The sequence below is a fragment of the Aethalodelphis obliquidens genome, unplaced genomic scaffold (genome assembly GCF_003676395.1).
Source record: "Aethalodelphis obliquidens isolate GAN/ISIS:26980383/991018 unplaced genomic scaffold, ASM367639v1 scaffold58, whole genome shotgun sequence".
Taxonomy (NCBI): domain Eukaryota; kingdom Metazoa; phylum Chordata; class Mammalia; order Artiodactyla; family Delphinidae; genus Aethalodelphis; species Aethalodelphis obliquidens.
The window spans coordinates 8,440,306-8,455,251 of NW_020838002.1; the positions used below are offsets into that span (position 1 = coordinate 8,440,306).

General features: G+C 36.3%; 1 protein-coding gene across 4 annotated transcripts in view; it reads left to right on the forward strand.

Annotated features, from left to right (window-relative positions):
* Positions 1-14,946, forward strand: part of CLTC (clathrin heavy chain) — a 65,944-nt gene that overhangs the window by 46,409 nt on the left and 4,589 nt on the right. Inside the window, exons 18-33 of one of the 4 annotated variants that reach the window (XM_027087243.1) lie at positions 516-638; positions 1,677-1,822; positions 2,054-2,237; positions 2,435-2,627; positions 3,075-3,232; positions 3,428-3,592; positions 3,720-3,827; positions 3,910-4,077; positions 4,216-4,365; positions 4,457-4,588; positions 4,705-4,815; positions 5,666-5,836; positions 6,213-6,434; positions 7,701-7,721; positions 11,373-11,448; positions 13,804-14,850. In XM_027087243.1, coding sequence (XP_026943044.1) covers positions 516-638; positions 1,677-1,822; positions 2,054-2,237; positions 2,435-2,627; positions 3,075-3,232; positions 3,428-3,592; positions 3,720-3,827; positions 3,910-4,077; positions 4,216-4,365; positions 4,457-4,588; positions 4,705-4,815; positions 5,666-5,836; positions 6,213-6,434; positions 7,701-7,721; positions 11,373-11,448; positions 13,804-13,928 — 2,253 coding nt within the window. In that variant the 3' untranslated portion in view covers positions 13,929-14,850. Of the gene's footprint in view, positions 1-515; positions 639-1,676; positions 1,823-2,053; positions 2,238-2,434; positions 2,628-3,074; positions 3,233-3,427; positions 3,593-3,719; positions 3,828-3,909; positions 4,078-4,215; positions 4,366-4,456; positions 4,589-4,704; positions 4,816-5,665; positions 5,837-6,212; positions 6,435-7,700; positions 7,722-11,372; positions 11,449-13,803; positions 14,851-14,946 lie in introns of those variants that run through there. The other 3 variants (XM_027087244.1, XM_027087245.1, XM_027087246.1) reach the window with 3 other exon arrangements.

Sequence of the window (14,946 nt, forward strand, 5' to 3'; positions counted from 1 at the left end):
GGTATATTTCCTTCTAGGGTCTTCCAGTGGTCAGAGCTAGGATATAATGCATCTATGTACATACACATTAATATATGAATATATGTATGCATATACACATGGGAAAATAAACACACAAGAATAGTTAGTAAAACACTGAAAAGAAACCTATGAAGGTGCACTAGCCCTACCAGTTATTAAAGCACATTACAGAGCCTCTATAATTAAAACTTGGCATCCTGGTGCATGAATAGATAGTCTAGTAGAGTAGAATATGAAGTCCAAATATAGATCCCACATCAGGGTGCTTTTTAAAAGCCTCCAAAAATTAATAAGTATGTTTTTTCTGTTGATTGAATTTTAATAAGAAAAATATGGTTGTGACCTATTAAAGATACATGTAAAAGTAATGGATTTTTTTTTTGCTATAAAAAAATAAACTAGGTATAATGATAGGAAATAACCTTTTAAAAGTAAAGTCAGTCTATAAAAAGGTTTTATCTCTTACCATGAAATTAATCTTTAATATCATTTAGGTTTGCAATGAGAATTCCCTCTTCAAAAGTCTTTCCCGCTATCTGGTACGGCGAAAAGATCCAGAACTGTGGGGTAGTGTGCTGCTGGAAAGCAATCCTTACAGGAGACCTCTCATCGATCAGGTAAAATTGGCAAATGTGTTTAAGGCTCATCTTTTTAACTATGAATAACACCTTTTGCCTCATCATATACCAAATATACTCAAATGGATCATATTTAACTATGAGAGATGGCAGTAAAAAGTAGAAGAAAATAAAAATTGTACTAAAATATATATATATCATAAATATTAACAAAAGTGAAATATATCTTCTCGAAGAAAATACATCCCGAAAGAGAGAATTTAATTATATAAGACTTCCTCAATTCATCATAGTTAAAAGGATAACAGTAAATTAAACATTTAATAAAATGAATAAGAATTGCTATTTACTAATACCTGAGAAGTGACTCAGTTGATTAGAAACGTTCAAGACAGTGGTAAATCAGCAAAGGATAAGAATTGGTGAGAAAATACAAATGACCTAGTGGGTAAATGTTAAATAAATCTCAATAGAGTAAGCATAGACCTGCAAAGGAGATGCGGGTTTATATCTATATAAAAATTGAAAACATTTTTTAAAACCTTAAAAATTGAAGGTTGTTAATAATGGTTCTAAAATTGTTGGTAGAAGCATAAATATAGAAGGGAATAAATTAAAGAATATTAATTTTTCATTCTTAGGAAGCATTTCTAAGGAAAATTCCCAAGTTAATACAAAGCTTCCTAGAAAAAATGTTCATTGGTGCATCTGGGAACTATGCAAATAGCCAGAAATAGAGGAATTACTGAGTATATAATGCCACATCTGTATGGTTGAATTGTATGTAATCATTAAAGTGATAATGAGGAGTGGTTATTATGGATAATATTTTAATCAGGGAAAAGCTAGAAATTATGTAATTAGGGTGATTTTTTTTCAAGAGAACGAAAGTATACATGTTACAGGTATATGTGGATTTATGTAAAAAGACCTTTGGGTGGTAAATTTAAAGGTATTTTATCTTGTTCCTTCTTCTCTGCCTATTTCATTTTCTACTGAGGCCAGCTTATTCTTATTAGATAATATCATCAAAACCACCTTGACTCTCAGTACTTATTCACTGTATATCCTCTGCAGGTTGTACAGACAGCCTTGTCTGAGACTCAGGACCCTGAAGAAGTGTCAGTAACTGTCAAGGCTTTTATGACTGCAGACCTTCCTAATGAACTCATTGAACTGCTGGAGAAAATTGTCCTTGATAACTCTGTATTCAGTGAACACAGGTATCCTGTGAAGAGGGATCTATTGGCTCTTTATAGTTAGTCTTTAATTATAGCCTGTCAGTTTGGAGAAGGAACAGAGACAAAGATTAAAGAATGTTGTCTAAATTCTCACTTTTCTAATACCCTCTTGTCACCCTACCTCCTGAGGCGAAATACTCTTTAGCTGCAGTGTTTTTTCTTTATGACTAATGAGCTTTTCAAACATTGCATTCAAATCTTTCTTTCTTAAAGGAATCTGCAAAACCTCCTCATCCTCACTGCAATCAAGGCTGACCGTACCCGTGTCATGGAATATATTAACCGCCTGGATAATTATGATGCCCCAGATATTGCCAATATCGCCATCAGCAATGAGCTGTTTGAAGAAGCATTTGCCATTTTTCGGAAATTTGACGTCAATACTTCAGCAGTGCAGGTAAATCTACAGATTACCTGAGTTGATTTACTAAATGTAGTACCTTGTCTTGATTCAATGTATGTATTGTCCTGTGAGAATGGGCATAATTTATTGCTGTGGCAATAGAAGAGCAATAAAATCCTAACCGTTTAAATGTAATTGCTGTGTGGTAAGATTCATTGTACTGTAACTCTGATTAAAAATTGGTTGCCTAGGTCTTGATCGAACATATTGGAAACTTAGATCGGGCATATGAATTTGCTGAACGCTGCAATGAACCTGCAGTCTGGAGTCAGCTCGCAAAAGCCCAGCTACAGAAAGGAATGGTGAAAGAAGCCATTGATTCTTACATCAAAGCAGATGATCCTTCATCCTACATGGAAGTTGTTCAGGCTGCCAATACTAGTGGTATGACTTCTCACTTTTATGTGTTTGCCACCTCAGAAAATGTACCTAAGCTAAGCATTAAGTTATATGTCTCTTCTGTATTAAGTAGGAGTTAGAGACTGCATGGCTGTTTGCCCTCCGTCTTAGTTCAGATAAAGAGAGTCTGTTTTGTGAATTTAAAAGTTCCATGGGGAAGTTTCATTTTCTGTTTTGAAGTCTCAAAATTCTCACCTATCTCTAATCCAATAACTTTAAGGAAAAAGGGGATTCAGCTATTCATTTGGTCAGTAATAATACAGAGGCATAATAGAAGTTTCACTATTTTGATGCCTTTCACTGTTTATATTTGTTATTCTCTATACTGTCTCTTTGAAGGGGAAATTAATAGCAATTCTCATTTGCTTCAGTGAAAAGATAAATGTTGGTATGTTAGTGTTTGGGTTTACTTATTTGTTTTTCTATACCTAGGAAACTGGGAAGAACTGGTGAAGTACTTGCAGATGGCCCGTAAGAAGGCTCGTGAATCCTATGTGGAGACAGAATTGATATTTGCACTGGCTAAAACAAACCGCCTTGCAGAGTTAGAAGAGTTCATCAATGGGCCAAATAACGCTCATATCCAGCAAGTGGGTTTCCTGTTCCGATTTTTTTTTTTAGGAGTGTAAAAATAGTTGAGCAACTTCATTAGCTTAGTAGGATCAAGAAGTGGCAACTGAAAGTTTCTAAGGAAAAATATTATTTCTTAGTATTAAATTGAGTTGTAACTTTGGAAAGAAGATTAAGTTTAGGCTTACTGAAAATGGTTTTTGTTTTTTTTTCAGGTTGGTGACCGCTGTTATGATGAAAAAATGTATGATGCTGCTAAGTTGTTGTACAATAATGTTTCCAATTTTGGACGCTTGGCATCTACTCTGGTTCACCTGGGTGAATATCAGGCAGCTGTTGATGGAGCTAGGAAAGCTAACAGTACTCGAACATGGAAAGAGGTAATCTAAACAACAGTTTGAGTGAAGAATTAAGATGCTATTTAGGAATGTTCTTTAAACTGATTAATTGAATTAACCAGCCATGTTTACACTTGAGTTCACATAATTGCAATTCTTTAAATTGTAGGTCTGCTTTGCCTGTGTAGATGGGAAAGAGTTCCGTCTCGCTCAAATGTGTGGGCTTCATATTGTAGTACATGCAGATGAATTGGAGGAACTTATCAACTACTATCAGGTAATTAACTGAGTCTTTTGTATTAACTGAGATCTTTTGCCACAGATATTCTTGTCTTTAATTGCATTTTTCTCTTATTTAGGATCGTGGATATTTTGAAGAGCTGATAACCATGTTGGAAGCAGCACTGGGACTTGAGCGAGCTCATATGGGAATGTTCACCGAATTAGCTATTCTGTATTCTAAGTTTAAGCCACAGAAAATGCGGGAGCACCTGGAGCTGTTCTGGTCCAGAGTGAACATTCCTAAGGTAACCAACCTTTAATTTTAAGGCAACTCTGTAGCTAAAATGAATACTTTAATTTTAATTAAAAGAAAGGTGTTTTTTGCTGTTAATTAGAATTAGAGACCCCTATCTATCTAAAGCAATTAAATCTTTCTTATGCAGGTGCTAAGAGCTGCAGAACAAGCTCATCTTTGGGCAGAATTGGTGTTTTTGTATGACAAGTACGAAGAATATGATAATGCCATAATTACCATGATGAATCATCCGACTGATGCGTGGAAAGAAGGGCAGTTCAAAGATATCATTACCAAGGTGTGTACCTTCTTCAGAAGAGAAAGTCTTCAGAAAGAGAAAGCTCATTAGGAAGTAACTCTACCTCATGTATGGATTTTTGCTGTTTTAGGTTGCCAATGTGGAACTATACTACAGAGCAATACAATTCTACTTAGAATTCAAGCCACTGTTGTTAAATGATTTGCTGATGGTGCTGTCTCCACGGTTGGATCATACTCGTGCAGTCAATTATTTCAGCAAGGTAATAATTTTTAAAACCTCAAAACTTCATAGCAAGGAGCTAAGACATTCTTGGATAACTTTTGTCCATGGAACTTTAGCAATGTACGACATTTGTAACAAACTCTTATTTTAAAGGTTAAACAGCTACCACTGGTGAAACCATATTTGCGTTCAGTCCAGAACCACAACAACAAATCTGTGAATGAATCACTGAACAACCTCTTTATTACAGAAGAAGATTATCAGGTAAAACTTTTTGGTTCTTTCATGTATTCTCAAAACTCAGGTTATCATTGAGTTGTAAAGTTGGTATGTTCTGCAGTAAAAACAAAAAGCCCATCATCCCTTAGGACTGTAAATAGTAGGTACTTGAGTGCCACAGATCTAAATTTAGTGAAGTTTTCAGGATTGGTAAATCTGATGTCTCCTAATTAAATGCCAAGTTTGCAGAATTCTGCTTAGATCTTGTCCAAGTTAATGCTTTAGAAAAATACCTAAACATCTAGACTGTAGACTGAGTTGAAAAAGTTTTTGAGCTCTTAAACTAGTCCATAAAACTTACACAGTATTAACTCTTTTAGTCTTTTTCTTGCCCAAGAGCATATTAGTACCTGTCTCTTAGTAAACTTTCCCTTGTGAAGGATTTTGCAAAAACAGAATTAAAGTTAAGCTAGTTGCCTTTGTCTTTCTCTTACTGTCAACATGGTTTTTTTTCAGTCTCAGATCCCATGCTGATCTCTATGACTGAATATCATGTTGAGTTGTATCAGGAGTTTACCTAGAGCATAAAACCTTACCCTCCAGATTACAAATCCTTCCAATTTCATAACCATTCGCGTTAGTCCTTGATACTGAAAACTTTGGAGAAAAACATGGTACCTTTAGAAATTTTATAGTGCCTTGAAGGACTTTATTGTTAAACAGTTAGATGGAGGAATGTTGATACTTGTTCATATTACAACTTTGCGGTTTGATTCTTGAATCTAGGCTGTCGTATTACAATAATGGCTCATTGATCAAGAACGATGGGACATAAAATTTAAACTAAAATGAAATACTGGTTTGGCATTTGAATGGCTTTGTTTTATTTTTTAAGGCTCTGCGAACATCGATAGATGCTTATGACAACTTTGACAATATCTCGCTTGCTCAGCGTTTGGAAAAACATGAACTCATTGAGTTCAGAAGAATTGCTGCTTATCTCTTCAAAGGCAACAATCGCTGGAAACAGAGTGTGGAGCTGTGCAAGAAAGATAGCCTGTACAAGGTGAATAAAGTTGGTGGGGGTGGGGCTCTTAAGCCAAATACTAGATGATCTGTGTTAACCCTGGAATGGTATATTATAAGTGGTTATGGTCTATAAAAGTATTAGTTTTTGCAAATATGAGAACTGCCTTTAAGCTCCCGCTTGAGGAGATGATAATTAAGTCGATTTCTGGATTCTGGAGGCTGTCTTATGTTTATGTCAAACGTCTCTTTGTTTTTAAAAAAAAAAAAAGCTTTACCTTGTCTTTTCCTTTTCTTTCAGGAAATCCTTAATTTAAATGATATAACTGGGAGGTTTTTTCCCCATTGTATTACTTAGTTTACCAGTTCAGTGTATTTGAATTTAATGTTTGACCTTCATCCTTTCCTTTAAATAGGATGCAATGCAGTATGCCTCTGAATCTAAAGATACTGAGTTGGCTGAAGAACTCCTACAGTGGTTTTTGCAGGAAGAAAAAAGAGAGTGCTTTGGAGCTTGTCTCTTTACTTGTTATGATCTTTTAAGGCCAGATGTTGTCCTGGAAACTGCATGGAGGCACAATATCATGGATTTTGCCATGCCCTATTTCATCCAGGTCATGAAGGAATACCTGACAAAGGTAATGGCACCTCTGAGAACTAATTATCTTGAGGATATGTAAAATTCCATGTACAGACTTTGTTTTCAAATGTTTTTTTCTCTAGTAGAAGTAATTTAGTTGATCATAAAATATTCCTATCCTCCAGTAATTTTTAATATCTCACAAATGACATTGAATGGAAAGGGAACTCAAACATAACTTGTCAGAATGTTTACCCTCAGAATACCTCAGAATGTATTTCTGAGGGGCGAATAGTATTATGTCCATGTTGTATGGGTTTTTTTGTTTTTGTTTTAATGTTTGATAGAAACCTTTTTGTCAAAATAATGTCTTCCTCAAATCAATTCTTGTAACTCAGATGACCATAACTTAGTAGTGTAGATTCCCTTCTGTTTGGTCGGTTCTTGACTTTAATATGTATGTCTGTTTCCCCTAGGGAAGCTACACCTATATTCTTAATAACCTGTTAATCTTCTCAATATTTTGATAGTTTAACCCCTTATTTAAAAATATTGTAGGAGGTTAACAATTAATGACACATTTCGTAAAAGTGCATTAAACAAGCTGGGGGTATAATCATTTTATAAAATTCACTTATTCATCTTAATGTCCATTTTTGATGTTAAGATGTTTTTTACTTACCCCTGTCCTCAACAGTTACTAGCTTCCATACTATAGAACATATTTAAATGGTCCTAAAGAATCCATTTTGTCAAAGCAAAACATGCTTATTAAAATCAGAGTTTCATATCTGATCTCTTCAAAATGCCTGAGTTAAAGTAGGGGGAAGAGCACTACTAACAACCCCCAATATAACTGAATATTTCCTTGGGCTGCCATCTAATTAGATATCATGTGTTAGTTATAATTTTTTAAGAATTAACATTTTCTGTGTATAAACTGCTTAAAGTCCAGCGTAAGAGGAAAAACATTCGCCTTGTGTCTTAGCCATAGATGAGAATAGCTTCTTTTCTTATGCATAATGCCAACTTGTGAGACCTGGCTCTAAGCTGCTGTTAACCGAAGTGCTGTAAATTTTACTAGTGATTAAGCTGCTTTCTTTCACACTGACTCTAGCATAAACTCTTCTGCGATAAGCTCTGAAGTTAAAAAAAAAAAAAAATTCTAAGTTTTGCTTCCAGTATGCCCTTATTTTCACTTTTCTCATACCTTTTTTAGTGGTTAGATGTTTCTCCCCTAAACCTTTGTTGCTGATTCTACCTTTTTATGCTCAATATGGAATTTGATTTTTTTCTAAGCTGCACCTTCTGAATTCCTTTGCAGGTTGATGCAATAAAGGAAAAGGTGAAAGTTGATTCTTTTCCATCTTTAAGTCTGGAGGACTAAGTCTAAGGAATTTGCATGATTTTTTTTCCTTCCTTTTCTACACTGCTGCTGCTGCTTTTTCCCCCGATAAATTTTCACTAAAGCCTCTGCAAGTCCCTTGAAACATAACTATAATAGAGCTCTAGGACATTAGTAGATGTTTGCTACTAATCGGCTAATAGGCTTTAGGAAGGGCAGGAGGCTAATCAGTAGTTGGTTCACAGTCTCTCTTAAATATATTATTAAAAACTGAGCATGTTGAGTTTCCATGTTAATTCCAAAGTTTCAGGAAATTTCTCTTCCCTGTCAGGGTATCTGGACCATAATAGGATTTTCTCAATACTCTAAGTAAAATTAAACAGCCTCTGGTTTTATTTTGTAAGCGTGCCTGACAGTTGCTGAATTTATATATGTATATACATGCCCTAAAAGGCTTTTTGGGGTTTTTTTTGGTATTGAAGGACTGTGATCCAGTTTCTGATCTCTTGATTCTTACTAATTTTTTGCTGAAAGTAGATACGAGAGATACTAGCTGCTTCCGAAGAGACTTTCCTCATGTTTCTCCAGGTGTCCAGTTCTTATGGTGCTAGTCCATTTTCAAGAGGAATCAAAACTTTTAAAATCATCAGAGTAGCTTGCTGTAATTGTTGCTAAGCAACATGGATTATTTCTGTATATAATGAAACAATATTAACTTATACTTTCTGTAATAAGGTACATCTCTGAAGCTACAAATTTGCTCTTATCCATCCGTTGGCTTGTCCAAGGTCAAATTTAGGTACCTTTTGGTCACTGCTTCCTTCATTGGCTTGTCTCCATCCCAGTATAAATGAAACAAACTTAACAAACTTACCTCTGGTATCAAATTGTGGTGAGAAAAGGGTGGGAAGGTAAAGGACAGTTGAAACAATTTAAAAGAATTTGGAGGGGGGACAGTGCCTTGGAATTATGTTGAACCAAACTGGAGTCACCATTGGAACTTAGGGCAAACCTGAGTAAAATGCATCGTGTGTGAGGCCCTTCAGCAGCTAGTAAGCAAGGCAGTTAGAAAGCGTGTGTGTGAAAAATAGGTAATTGAACTGCAGTGTTATGCATTGTTTTAAATCAAGCATGTACAACAGTCATTGCAATTACATCATACTACTTTTGAAACTCTTAAAGCATTGCTGTGGGCTGTGTGTGTTTCTTGAGAGCCTGTATAGCAACAGTCATCTTCAGATCTCACTTCTTGCTTCAGTACTTTTGCCTTTTTTTCATGCACACATACACCAAAGTAACTGACTGCATGTTAACTTTTCCTCTGCAGCATATTGCAGTCTTTGTGGAAAAGCCTTTTACATTATAGTGAATTTTCAGTAGTACAGATGGAACTGAACTCAGTGACATACTTACCTGTAATTTTTCTTTTTTAATCCAAGGATCAGAAACTTTTGTTACAGCTCTTAACAAAAGCTTGTGTTCATAAAAGCCTTCTCTGCTTTTCTTTTTTGAGCAGTCTAAATTGGGTCAGTGGAAACAATAATTGGATGTTGCTGTGCCAGAGGCTGTCCCATTAAATAGAAAAATCAAAAATTTTTTTGCTTAGCTTGATATTACTCCTTCAAAGTTGTTACTTTTTGTTTCGTCCCTATGCCCAACCTGCCTATGTCTGTGCCTGGGCATTGTGACATTGCTAGCTCTTCTAAGTCTTTAATGTACTTCTGTAATAGGACTTCCGTCTTCAACATCTGACTCAGACATTAACTTTTAAACACGTGTTCACTTTAGATTCCTTTCCTTGAAAGTCTGGAAATGTATTATGCAGTGGTGGTTTTTTGTTGTTGTTTGATTTTTCTTCTTAGAAGTTATTAACATACACGCATCCATATTTTTTTTGTATAACCTCTTTAGCTATACTTATAGTTTTGTATAACTATTTAGGTTAACAAAACCCCATCTGACTGCCCTTGATGGCACACACTGTGCTTTAAATTATAAAGCTGCAGTAATTTTTGTTTTAAGTTTGGGTGCCAAACAGTGGGTGTTTCTCATGGTACTTATACTGCATAGTAGTCTTTAATTCGATATTGGGGTAATTTGTAACACATGAGCACTTAGGTTATAAAATAGAAAAATGGTATACAAAAGAAAACTAACCCATCTTCCTAGGGTAGAAAAGCCACATTTTATCTGAAGATGTCTAGAGTCTACCTGAGCTTACTTTTCTCACATTTTGCTCCCTGACAAATTAGGATGGATTAGACCCACATTTATGGTATTTAATAGAAACAGTTAAAATATGTATAAAATACTGTCCTAACCTTAATGGCCTATGTGAGGATTGAAACACTATTTTAAACAATTTCAAATAGAGACTAGGCGCTGCTTTAACCTTTTTGGGACCCAGTCTATAATAGCCTTTTCAGTGAAGTCTGCATGTCTTTTTTTGTGAGTGATTTTTCACTATTGCCTTTTTTGAAGAACATGCAGTGAACATTCATAAAAAAGTTCTTTCCTGCACTCTGCCTTCCCATCTCAGCGCACTTAGGAAAGCCACTATAATAGATAACATTGAGATTTGAAGTTTAGTTTTACTTCAAGTATAATGATAGACCAACTATAAGACTTTTAAATACAGTCTAAGAGACAAATATAGTACAGTTTAAAAGGTAAATGGAAGTGGTATGGTGGAGATTCCCTAATCCCAGTGTCCTAATGTCATTCTCCCCAGTCCTTCACAGAATTCCAGATTCAAATCATGTTAATCCTAGAAGGAACTCTGTAGATTATCTCATTCAACTGACTCACTATATAGACAAGGAAATTTGAGGGTCAGTACAATGGTTTGCCAAGGTCACACAACTAGTTAGTGGAAGGATCTATGTATTCCAGCTCTTTTCTTCCACTAATATATTTGGACTCCTCTACAGTATTATTTCTGTCTGATACTATCCAGTTTTACTTAGAATGGCTAGCATATAGTAGCCACTTGCTTCTTTGGCTTAATTAAAAGCAAAAAATGTCTTCCTCAAAGAAGTTGGGGGAAAATCAGGCATTCCTAGTTCCTTCTTAGAAAACAGAGCATCAACACATGCAGCCTGTCTTTATATAAAAAGATTGAATGTGGAGCCACTTGAATCTTAAACTTCAGTCCACACGTAATCAGTATTGACAGAAGCTGTGCACAGTTGGCAAAAGATAGCTCATTCTGCACAAGTGCTTATCCAGTCACTAGACTCATTTCACTTTTTTGAATACCATTTCCTTTGGGGAGGGAAGTCTTGCCAGGTCATGAGTTCATTATTATTATCTTTGATAGGGTTTAAACTTCATTTGAGAAAGTGGTTCCTTCTCGTTGTCTCCCTCCCTCAGGCTGGCTGCATCCTAGCATGCCCAGTTTTAGCCTGGCGTGAGCTTTTATGGCATTTATAAATCCCTCCTTCCTGAGGGTTTATAATGACAGTGCTAAAAATCACCTTGACTGAAGTATGAACATTGCCATTGAATTTTAGGGGGGCTGAGAATGTTCTTTCTACTCTAGTCTGTTTTATTTTGACAAAATTTAACATACTAAGGCTTTTCCACTTTCTGCCATAAACTAGGTTTATAATACTTTTGAGGTGCTAATTACCATTACCTGTTTTTCTCCAGGTGGATAAATTAGATGCTTCAGAATCACTGAGAAAAGAAGAAGAACAAGCTACAGAGACTCAACCTATTGTTTATGGTAATCTCTTTCTCTCTTTAACCTCACAGAAATATAGTAGACAAACAGTTCATTCTGTGGGGATTCTATCTCAAAATAGAAATGTAGTAAGCTCTAAAGTGCAAAAAGCTCACTGAGTTAAGGAATAAGTCTATTATTTTTTTTCTGAAAACAGTCTTAAAGCGGGCATTGACATTATTCACTAAGATGATCTTTTTTTTTTTTTTTTTCTGTTGCTTTACTCACTAAGATAATCTTAAATGCAAAGGTAATCTCAAAAAACAGTCAGTTGGGGCTTCCCTGGTGGCGCAGTGGTTGGGAGTCCGCCTGCCAATGCAGAGGACACGGGTTCGTGCCCCGGTCCGGGAAGATCCCACATGCCGTGGAGCGGCTAGGCCTGTGAGCCACGGCTGCTGGGCCTCTGCGTCTGGAGCCTGTGCTCCGCAACTGGAGAGGCCACAATAGTGAGAGGCCCACGTACCACACAAAAAAAAAAGTCAGTTGAGATCATAACCTAATTTACCTAATGCCTGGTCACTGATTGCTTATTCATGAATTATTGAGAAAGATGTGTTGGTGAGCTCAATTTTCAGAAGTACAAAAGGTGAGAGAACATGCCAAGGTCATCTTAAGTGTACTTTACAGAAATAGTACATCTCTTTAAATTCTGACTAGGACAGAGAACTGGATAGCATTTCCATTTGAGAACTTTCCAGAGAGATAGGATCTTCAGACTCTCAGTGAATATTTAAGGCAATTTAATTTCTTCTTACATGTGCCTTTCTGAAATACTTCCCCTTTCCATTTCACTCATGGTGAACAGATTGATTTGAGCAACGAATTTGAAGGGTATAGTTTACAGCACTTTAAGCAGGTGGTGTTGGGAGGAGGGTATAAAATTATGGCTGCTGTATCTCAACCTGCTAAAGGGAATGATAGTATACAAATCTCTTATGCCATTATCTCTTTTTTACTATAGATAAGGACTTTGGGAATTTAGAGGACAGGGTAGTTTTGATAAAGTTGGAGAACATAAAGTAGATTCTTAGAGATGGGAGCAAGATGTTTGACATATTTGATATAGGAAACAGTAGAAACAAAAACAGGGTGGATGTAATAATTGGGGGGCATCTACTGAATTTGGCTTATCTTCAGGGTATTTAAATGCATAGTCAGTGCTTGTAGGCAGTTGAAAATGGGGTTGAGCCAAGGACAGCTGTGACAGTGCCACCTTCTCACCATTCCACCTGCCCAGCCGGCTAAGGAGAGGCATGATGTTGGCACTACTTTGGCACTTCTTTCAAGCCTCTCCTTCCCTCCCCCTCAATTGCCTTGAAGTCTCTGCTGTTTGTCAGAGATTTGCAGACTCATGGGGTTTTTCTTTGTTGTTCTTGTTTTCTCATCATTCCATTGTGATACTAAGAAGCTTAATGAAAAAATAAAATGCTTATGTTGTTAAAAAAAAAAGAAAATGGGGTTGAAATTTCAAGGTAGATGTCAGTATCAAGGTTAGAAGTGTTTTTTTAATAAACTGCTGGTTCCTGAAGAGTTCACTCACTGAAGACGGTTTTGGTTGTTATTCACAAAAAAGGAGAGACATGAGGTCACTTGTGGGAGAAATCTCGCCCTAGGTTTACGTTATAGTGGGAGATTAAGAGTAGTACCTCTTTTGCAGGGGGTGGGGAGAGGTGTTAGGTGTATTCTCCCTCTAAATAAGCCAGATTCTCAACAGGTCGTTTCCTGTATGTGTCAATAACTATTTAAACTTCATGAGAGTGTTAACTTAGTATTTGAAAGAGGTTGTATCCTCTAATGTATTTCACACCTAATGCATATTTGAATATGCCTTGTCTTTGACTTCTTTTTTTTTTTTAGTACTGGATACTTTGCTAGAAATGCATTTGGTTTTGTTACCATTTAGACATGTCCAAATCAGGAATTTAAATCTAACTATAAAAGTTCAGTTGTGTTAAAAATATATCTGTTAAAAAATTGTTCCCCTGTGCTAATTATATTGTCACCAAATAAAATGTGCAAACACCGTGTGGTGATAGGCTTATTGCTAGATGTCTTGCCTAAGCATGTCGAGCATGCATGTGCTTATTGCTTTAAATGATGTGTGAAGTAACATAATCACTGTTAGAGTTCTGGCCTTCAGCCCTGCACGGTTTTTGTTGGCTGTTTAGGCAGGACCCTTCTCAGGGTGACTGTCATGGTGAAATTGAGACAGGCAGAAGTGCCCCCACAAAATTCATTCAAAGTAGAATGAATTATGTTGCTAGAGTAGGGAGACTGGGGTGTGATCATCCTATGATGCTAACAGTTTCTCCCACCTCCTTGCCCCCCACCCCTGCTCCTTTTTGTTTTCTTCTGTAGGTCAGCCCCAGTTGATGCTGACAGCAGGACCCAGTGTTGCAGTCCCTCCCCAGGCACCTTTTGGTTATGGTTATACTGCACCACCCTATGGGCAGCCACAGCCTGGCTTTGGGTACAGCATGTGAGACGGAAAGCTGATCCTGTAGTCGCCTATTTTCGTACCGAAACATCGTCTCTACCCGCTTCTCAGTTTATAACGGGGGAAAACAGGCACATGTTCTTGTAACCTTTATTTCATGAAGGACTACTTTTTGTTTCTAACTGTAAACTTGGATCACGTATGTTAAAAGCTTATTTCACATTCCACATCATTTTAGAATTTATTTTCAAAGGGGAATAGTTTCAGTGTTTTATTCACTTGGGCTTTTTTTCTTCCCCCTCATTCTTTGAAGAAGTGCTTAATATTCAATCTGTTGTGAAGAACCTGATTTGCACTCCGTAGTGTTTAAAGAAAAAAAAAAAAAACTCTAATATTGAATCTCTTAAATTTAGTGTATGTAAACAGCTTACAGTATGTATTGTCTAAATGCATTTAAATCTCTTTTATTCAAAGAAAAGCTAAAGCAGAAATATTGGTATGTGACCATGCAAGACTGTCAATGCCAACAAAGACAACACTAATCAGCATATCCTACACTGGATTGCAGTGCTCTCCAAATTGTTTGAAAAATGCATTACAGACAACTTGCCTGACTTTTAAATGAGCGTAAAAGGCCCTCTAACCTATGCAGGTTTCCTCATTACACATATAGAAAATGCTAGTGTGGTTTTGCTCACTTCATATGTAACAGGTGCTCTTATGTTGTGCTGTATCCTGTGCTTTTTTTGTGGGACCATTCCATTCAGGAACAAAGAGCACCATGATTCCAATCTGTGTGTATTTACTAACCCTTCCCTGAGGTTTGTGTATGTTGGATATTGTGGTGTTTTAGATCACTGAGTGTACAGAAGAAAGAATTCAAACAAAATATTGCTGTTCTTCAGTTTTGTTTGTGGAATTTGAAATTACTCAAATTTAAAATAAATTACTGGACTGTGGAAATAACATGTAGAATGGCAGTTTTACTTAAATATCTCTCAAACTTAAACCAAAAGAACCATTTCATATTGGATACTGAGGCAGTATAGGAAGGCATGAGAGCA